Source organism: Volvox carteri, assembly GCF_000143455.1.
Source record: "Volvox carteri f. nagariensis unplaced genomic scaffold VOLCAscaffold_1, whole genome shotgun sequence".
Classification (NCBI taxonomy): domain Eukaryota; kingdom Viridiplantae; phylum Chlorophyta; class Chlorophyceae; order Chlamydomonadales; family Volvocaceae; genus Volvox; species Volvox carteri.
Window position 1 is genome coordinate 3,292,499 of NW_003307545.1, and position 8,565 is coordinate 3,301,063.

Below are 8,565 nucleotides of genomic sequence, written 5' to 3' on the forward strand. Positions count from 1 at the left end.
CCACATGTAATATCTTGTGTCTGTCAATGAGTGGTGGGGGGAAGGAGGGGGGTGGGGTGGGGAAGACTGGGGAAGTTGATGGGCTACGGCTCAGCTGACTGTGCACGCACCCATGTAGTTGTTGACCCTGAAGCTCCTCTCCAATCATAATCATCATTCTTATCGCCAGCTAAATCGTCAGTCCTGTCCTACACTCCCTGCCCCTCATTCCAGGCCTGGAGTCTGTTGTCCATCTTCGTGTCCACCATTTTAGGTTTGGTGCTGGACCCCTTGCCGGTGGGCGCCTGGGCTTTCCTGGCAGTGACCGTGGCAGTGGCCACCAAGACGCTCACCTTTGCTCAGGCCCTAGCCGCCACCACTAATGAAATCATCTGGCTCATCGTGGTGTCGTTCTTTTTCGCCAAGGTAGGATAGGATGGATGGTCCGGGTTAGGGACCCTCGGGGGGGGGGTCTGGTGGGCGCTGGTTCGTGTCATCTCCACCCCCACCCGGCCTCTCCCCGCACAGATATACACACACACGCAGAGCCGTGCCTTCCCTCGCCGTGTCCTAGTCCTTGCGCTTCTTACCTTCCCCCGGGGCTCCAACACCGACGCCGGCAATTGCTTTCCTTGTCTCGCCATGTAACATAGCTTTTTCTCCGTCCCCCAACACCGCCTTTCGGTCAGTTCTACGTCGGGTACACTCTTGCCCTGGCAGCAGCTTCACTCGTTTGTGGTTCGTCTTTCCCTCAACACCGCCTCTCCAGGGTTTCGAGAAGACCGGCCTGGGGGAGCGCATCGCCACGCTGTTCGTCCGCGCGCTGGGCCGCTCCACTCTGGGGCTGTCGTTCGGTCTCAACGTGGCTGAGGCGCTCATGGCCCCCGCCATGCCGTCCACGTCAGCTCGGGCGGGGGGCATCTTCGTGCCCATCATCAAGAGCTTGGCGGCCAGTGTGGGCAGCGAGCCCGGTAGGTAGGGGGGTAATATCTGTGTGCATGTGCGGTGGTGAGTGTATGTGTGTGTGTGTTATGGGGGCTACATGGGGGGTGGGGGAAAATGGGAGGGAGGGCGATGTGAAGGGAGGGCGGAAGCGCGGATGCGGATTAGGGAGGGTTTGGGGAGGGATGTGGACAGAGAGGCATGCAGGGTGGAGCTACTTGAGGAGGCCTGGCATCTTGACTTGGCATGGCGTGTCAAAAACCCTGCTATTCCCCCCGCCCCCGCAGGTGACGACACCCGAAAGCGCATGGGCAGCTACCTGATGCAGAGCCAGTTCCAAACCGGCATCCACTCCACCTCCTACTTCCTGACCGCATCCGCTCAGAACCTGCTGTGCCTCAAACTGGCCGGGGAGCTGGGCGCGGTGGTCCCCAACCAATTCGTCACGTGGGCCCTGGGAGCTGTCGTACCGGCAACCGTAGGTGGGTTGGTCACCAAGGCTCTTGAACAGCGGGGCAGTTGGTTAGGTGGTTGGCGGTTGGTAGATAACGGACTGATGATGACACTCTCAGCCGCGGCTTATAGCTGAGATCGGCACGTCGCGTTTCCGAGCGCGCGCACGCGCGCCGCCACGCAAGCTTGTTGTATATACCGCATGCTCGCACCCTCGCGGCCTCTTGAGCACCGGGTGTCAATACGGTCAGGGTTTTATGTGCCAGGTGTGTGTGCTGTTGCGGTTGCAGGCATGATCGCCACCCCGCTGCTGCTTTACAAGATGATGCCGCCCACTATTAAAGACACGCCGGAGGCGCCTGCGGCGGCGGCGGAGCGGCTCAAGGTACCTGGCATAGGCAACACGAATGAGCGCACGGGCGTGTACGATAAGTTCGGAATTAGGAACAGCGGAACTCGCTATAGCGGTCGATTACCTTTTCAGTCGGAACAACGCGGGGGCGGCGGGTCCCTAGGGTCTCGCCGTGTGTGTGCGTGGGGAGGGAGGGAAAGTGCAGCTCCAAATAACTGGAAGCGGAAATGAACGCATTGTTGTTGTTGTTGTTGTTGTTGTTACATGGTCGTGGGCGAGTTCCCCGTTCCTGCAAACCGCCCTAATACGAGCCGAGGGCTCAAAGGGCTGCCAGATCGCCTACAAGCACCATCCTAGCTCGCACTTTAAACAAAGCAAGTGATAAAGGATACTAACGACCAAAAGGAACGATAGAGTTGTTGCGGTGGGACCACATACGTTCCAGCATTGTGGACTACATGAGCGGTTCTACACCGCTTCGCCGCCCTGAGCGGCAAGGAACCCTCATCGCATCGCAACCGGCTCTCCTTTACCAGGTAGTGCCCCAACCCTAACCTCGTTCCCTCGCATCTCTTCACCCGTCCGCAGTTGGATTTGTTTTTGTTTGACCTAGTGTGACTGACTTGTGACTGAACCACATCACATCACATCAACATCCCGGCCCCGTACCCTGCGCCATGTGACCGCGACCCACGGGTCACATTCCCAGGTCATGGGCCCCATGTCTCGAGACGAGTCCATCATGGCGGTCGTGATGGGTGCTGCGCTGGTCATGTGGATGTTCGGGGAGCAGCTGGGCATAACCCCGGTCCTGGCTGCCATGTTGGGGCTGTGCGGCCTGCTGTGTACGGGGGTGCTGACGTGGCGGGAGTGCCTGAGCTACACGCCCGCCTGGGACACGTTGGTCTGGTTTGCGGTGCTGATCGGCATGTCGGGGCAGCTTAACACCATGGGTGTCATTGCGGCGTTTGCCAATGCCATGGGAAGCGTGCTGACAGGCGAGTGATGGCGCGGGTGTGCCGGGGGGTGGGAGTCCCTCTTTAAGGGGGGGAGTCCGAGGAGGGAGGCCCGGGGCGGGCGGGGGCCCGCCGGGGGAGAGAAGATGGGCGACCGGGGATTATGAGTGGTCGGAAAGGAGAGGGGTGTGCAGAAGGGGGGAAGACGCTGTGGCGGGAGGGGCAGTGGTCGGGCCCACTTGTTGCCTTAGATCCTAGTTCCCCCTCTCCGCCTTCCCCGCCTTCCCCGCCTTCCCCTAGGGTTTGGCGTTCATGGAGCTCCGGGGGGCCCGGGCTCCGATGCACGGAATAAGTAGACCGGTGCCTGCTATGGGACGACAATACATTGATTCCCGGATCCGTGTCCGCTCTCAACTTGTCCGTGCTGCCTCCTTAAAAAGCCGAGGTACAAATTCATCACAACGCAATTATACATGTCTACGCGATTTTCCCCGCACCATTTCCTTCTCTCCTTCCCCTGCCTCGGCCCCTGGCCCGCTCCTATCCCGCTCCTATCCCGCTCCTATCCTGCCTGCCCGTACCGTCCGCCGCCGCCCCATAGGTCTCAACATGGGCTGGTTGCCCATCTTCGGATTGCTGCATGCGGCCTTCTTCGGTATCCACTACATGTTCGCCTCTCAGACCGCGCACGTGGGGGCTCTGTACAGCGCCTTCTGCGCAATGATGCTGGCAGCAGGTGGGGGAGGGGGGAGGTACTGGTGTCCTGGTAAATAGCCGTGTATCGGTATCCGAGGTCTTTTTTTACGATATACAGGGCGTACAGCCAATACACGCGGTGTGGATTTCCAAGGGCTGCATATACCGCTCGCGAAAACATATGTGCGCAAACGCACAGCTCCTCTCTTTTCCTCCTCTTTGCCCGTCCCTCGCCCGCCCTCCGAAACCAGCTCCCCTTCTCTCCCCTGTGGGCCCCTGTTCCTGAGGCAGCTGGTGCACTGGACGTCGGCGATTGTTTCCCTTGTTGCCTTTTTTCCCACGATCCCATAGGACTCTCCCCCCTACTCCCGCTCTCTCCCCCGTCTAACCCCCAACCACCCAACCATCCACGCAGGCGTTCCCCCTGTCCTGGCGGCCATGTCTCTGGCCTACTCTGTGAACCTGTTCGGGTCTATCACCCACTACGCCTCGGGCCAGGCGGCGGTCTATTACGGCGCGGGCTACATGCGGCTCAACGAGGTGTTCAGCATGGGTGCTGTCTGCGGGGTACTGGGCCTCGCCATCTGGGCGGTGTGCGGCATGCCGGTGTGGAAGCTGCTGGGCTGGTGGTAATAGGCGGGTTTAGGACTTGGGGCACAGATCCGGTATAGCGGCAGACGAGGAGGAGCGCGGGAGGAGTGCGGGAGGAGTGCGGGAGGAGAAGCGGAGGGGGAAGAGTAGCAATAGCAGAAGTGGCATTAGCAGTAGTGGCGGCCGCCGCTGCAGCATCAGGAGGGGGAAAGGCAGTGGCAGGGGTTATGCCAGTAGAAACTGCGATTGGCACAGAATATATTGACCGGTAATGATGGTGGTGGTGGTGACCGTGATGGTAGGGGGTTTGGTCGTGGGGGGGCCGGGCACGGTGGTAGTGTGAGGAGAGGAGTTATGTCATGTGTTTGCGCGTTAAGAGAGGCGCGAGGGAAGGTTTGCTTCCCTTGCCTGGTTCGAGGGTGAGGTAGGGGAGGAGAAGGGAAGGTGGGAGAGAGACTGTACCGTCCTGGCGTCTGTACGATATGAGCTACGGGATGAGGACGGTGACCGGGGGTGGTGATTTTGTGAGATTTTGTGTGAAGGTGCGACAAGATGAAGAACTGAATGATACTATAATTATATTACTGTATTGCTACATAGCAGCTCCAAGACTGTGGATGTTATGGCATCGAGGCGGCGGCAGAGAGTGGGGGGTAAAACTAAGGAACTGGAAATGGAGGCGGTAAAGGAGAAGATGACGCGGGAGTGGAAGTGGTCAATCTGTGTGGGGGAGAGAAGGTAACGAGCGGGAGACGAACCGTTACGGTGACGGGACGCGTTCGATTCGGAGCATACGGCCGCACCATGCCGTGCCGTACAGCTGTACAGTGAGATGACCTGACGTGTGTTCGTGCTACTACACTAGTGTTCTTCCCCAAGGGGTAGGTGGGGAACTGCCCGCCTCGATCAAGAGCGTGTGGGTGGACCGACCGAGAAGAAAACACATATATACATACACACATACACGTGCGGCACTGAGGTGACTTCATGGTCACGAGTTACTGACGAAGGCTGTCCGCTGATGGATAATTTCTGTGATGTCAGGCGGCCAAGTAACTGACCTTGTTAAGGAAGGAGAGGGAGCGGGATGAGAAAGGGGGTTAGCTAAGTCGTCGAAGGGGAAAGGTCGAGATCTTGATTAGCAAGTTGAGGGAGCGGAGCCGAGAGAGAAGAGGGAATAGGGGGCAGTGGGTGAGAGCTTGACAATGGGAGCTTTCGGAAGATGTTGCCGTCCAATCCTAAACCCCCTCCACGACACTGATTTAGTGGAGGATGAAGAATCGGACCTCATTATGTAATATGCGCTAAGGCGAACGGAGACTAGGGGGGGCGAAAGGGTCTGGGGCAGAGCACGGCAAGGGGAGGTGTAGTTAGGCGAGGAGTGTTACCTCCGCAAGCTCCCGCTGTGAAGAGTTAGTTAAGGTAACGGTTGCAGTACATCCGTACGGCAAGACGAGTAGTGCAGCAGTGACTCCGGACAGTAGAGGGGTTACATAGCTTTTCACATGGCTATCAAGGGCGGAGCCGACTGAGATTCGCGGGGCGTAGCGGGGCAAATGGCACGGAGGTGGAGGGGGGGGGGATATGGCGGCGCTGGTTTGGCCTCCTTTGGAAATTGTGTCGGTCTTTTGCGTATCTCCCTTTCTCGCCACGCATGTAGGCGTGTATGCATGTATGTATGGATCGGACGTATCGAAATGAGGTCGGGACAGTACGAATGACGACCTGTTGCAGTAGCATCCCGCGCACCATTGTTAGCTGATGGGCCAAGCTAACTGAAGAATGAACATCCGAAGTAATAAGAAATAAATAGCCAGCCTTCAAGCTAGTCATGCAGCCAGACAGCTCTCATTTCCCAAAGAAGTATTGCGGCAAGCCATTCACAGTGCCCTCGGCTGGCAGGCCCCGCGACCGGGCGCCCCATGTTGGGGTGCCAGCCCTAGCCGACATCGACGCCGCCAGTACGGCACGCGGTGACGGCGCCGCCATGCTCTCCGCATCGTCGCCGCCGCCGCCGCCAATTCCGCCAACGCTACTGGCGTCGTCGCGTTGCGCCACCGCCGCCGTCAGGCATCCCCAGGGCTTCATCGCCGCCGCCGCCGCCTCCTCCTCCTCCTCCTCCTCGTCCCCCTCACTTACAGCGTCCTCCAATCCCGATAAGCTTGGTGGCGCCTTGGCGGCGCCGCCGCCGCTGCCGGTGGAGGGTGGACGCTGAAGAGACATGAAGGGCGCCGCCAGTGCCGCCGGCTCAGCCGGCAGCAGTACATGCTCCAGCTCAGTAGCGCCGCCGGAGGGCGCCGTTGCCGCCGCCGCCGCTGCGGAGGCTGACCGCGGCCGCCGGCTCCCAGCGGCACTGCGGTCGGCGCTGTCAGTCCGCCAGACGGCTGCCGCTGCGGCGGTGGCGGCGCCGCTGTCCATCACCTGCTGCTGCGGCGGCGGCGGAGGCGGCGGCATTAGCCTGGCGTCGGATGACGACCTGGCCAACGGCGAGCACGCGCCTGACGCGCTGCTGGCGGAGTTTGCGGCGCTGGCGGCTTGCAGCAGCAGGAGGTTCCTGGGGCCCGATGAAGCCGGTCCCGGTACCGGTATCGGAGAGACCTCTGGCGGCGGCGCTGCTGGGGCGTCAGCACACGTGGCTCCACCGCCGCCGCCGCCGCCGCTGCTATAATCATGCGGCCCGTTACCAATATTGCCCGCGTGTGTCACACCGTTGCCACTCCCGCGGCCGCCGCCGCCACTGCCGCCGCCGCCGCGGACGCCTGCTGGGTGATTTGGGTGGACTGTTACAGACGCCTGCTCACCATAACCCCCGTACGGCAGCGGCGGCCGTCCCAAGGACCCGTGCCGTGCCGTTACCGCTGCAGCCAGCGCCGCCGCCGCGGCGGCCTCGGCGTTCATCGTCGCCGCCGCTGCCCTAACGGCTGCACTTGGCGGCCTATGTGCGGAGCTCCGCGCCCGTACGGCATCTGCGTCATCGGCGGTGCCGTCAGCACTAGTCGGCAGCAAGGGTGAGACGAAGCCCTTTCCGGAAGTCGCTCGTCCATTGCCACTGGTACGACGGGCCAGTGTGCTTGGCTCCAGAGACGTTCGGCCTGGGACGGGCCGGCGGTTGGCCATCAAGGTGGCGGCGGTTGGTGCCGTTGTGAAGATTAGTTGGGTGGTGGGCGGGGGATGCTCTAACGAATAACGGACAAGTCCTCTCAACCAGGTCATTCTAAGGGGATGGGGGGATGAGCAGCGCTCTCCTTGCGAAGGCCCAGCGGCGAATCCTGATTCCCCCGCGTCTCCACCCCTCGCTGTTGTCAACCCTTAGGATAAACTCAAGGACGAATAGGAATGTATGAGGGGGGCCGTGCGACAATTAAATAATAAATAAGTAAAATACATATCTCAGGTCCGAGGAGGAGAATGAGGAAGTATTTGTGCCTACGATCGTGATAAGAGTGACGCAAAGTACACACACACCTGCTGCTGCGGGACGGTTTACCCGGCCTCCCACCGCCGCCGTGGCCGCCGTGTTTGACGACCTAGGCAGCGGCCTGGCAAAGTCGTTCGCGGCATTCCGAGCTGCCGTACCATTGGCGCTCGACGGGCGCTGATTCGACCTCGTAACGGCTCCAGATCGGACATGGCCGGAGACTCCAGGGGAATCCCACGTCGTAGTGGTTCGTACTGGCGTTGAAGCCGCCGCCGCTGCCGTCGCCGGGTACGGCACTGCCTGCGGCGGCGGCGATTTGGCCCTAGAGTTGCTTTCGCCAGCAGCGTGCGGTCGTGCGCGTTGCGTGCACGGTGACGCCGGCCGTGCACGGGGCGCAAACGGCGGATTGGCAGAGGGTACGGCACCGCCGCCGCCGCCACCGCTGGAACCGGCAAAACCACCGCTACCGGCACTGCCGCTGACCGCCGCCGCGGCGCTAGTGTAAGGCCCTAAGAGGTTCCTTGCCGACGCCGGCCGGGGGCGTGAAGCCCGCGGGTCGCCGCCACTGCCGCCGGCAGCAGTGCCGTACCCAATATACTCTACCCGATCACCGATAGCGAATGTCGCTGATGCCTGCGGCCGTGCGCGGGGCGCAGACATGGGGCGAGCCCGTGGGGCCAAGGGCCTGCTCGTCCCGCTGCCGCCGCCGCCGCCGCCGCCGGCCAGTACAGCAGAAGCACGTGCCGGCGGCGTATTGGTCCTGTTGATCCGGGCTGACGGCGGCGCCGGCATCGACGTGGTCCATGCCGTTGATGCCGGAAGCGGCGGCGCTGGCGGCAACTCCGCTGCTGATGCCGCCGCCGCCGCCGCCGCGGCAGCCGCTGCCGCGCCACTGCCGCGGCGCTTTGGCTGCAGCTGCGTAGGCAGCGGCTTGACCCCATCAGCGCCGCCAGCTGCTCCGCCAGCGCTGGCATGGACGTTTCCGACGGCCCGTACGGGCTGCGGCCGCCAGTCTTGTCTAGACATAGACCGTGGCTGTACGGCCCCCCTGGAGCCCCCCCTGTTAGTGCTGCTGCTGGTGGCGCTGGAGTACAGGTCACTCTCTGGCGGCGTAAAGTCGTCGTACGTGTATTTCGTAGAGGTGGAGGTGGAGCTTTGGAGGCTCACGGAGCCCTTGG

General features: G+C 61.7%; 2 protein-coding genes across 2 annotated transcripts in view; both read left to right on the forward strand.

Moving 5' to 3' along the window:
- The window catches only part of VOLCADRAFT_86172 (uncharacterized protein), a gene marked incomplete at both ends in the record, with an annotated part of 4,342 nt that extends 1,998 nt beyond the window's left edge, over positions 1–2,344 (forward strand). Inside the window, 5 exons of the mRNA XM_002945777.1 lie at positions 214–405; positions 749–950; positions 1,209–1,403; positions 1,665–1,759; positions 2,315–2,344. Of these exons, the coding sequence (XP_002945823.1) occupies positions 214–405; positions 749–950; positions 1,209–1,403; positions 1,665–1,759; positions 2,315–2,344 (714 nt within the window). The remainder of the gene's footprint in view (positions 1–213; positions 406–748; positions 951–1,208; positions 1,404–1,664; positions 1,760–2,314) is intronic.
- Positions 2,345–2,468: 124 nt separating this feature from the next.
- Positions 2,469–4,011, forward strand: VOLCADRAFT_101598 (uncharacterized protein; the record flags this gene model as incomplete). The annotated part of the gene is made up of 4 exons (XM_002945778.1): positions 2,469–2,728; positions 3,123–3,127; positions 3,284–3,418; positions 3,794–4,011. The coding sequence occupies 4 exons, from the start codon at positions 2,469–2,471 to the stop codon at positions 4,009–4,011; spliced, it is 618 nt and encodes a 205-aa protein (XP_002945824.1).
- Positions 4,012–8,565: the final 4,554 nt, after the last annotated feature.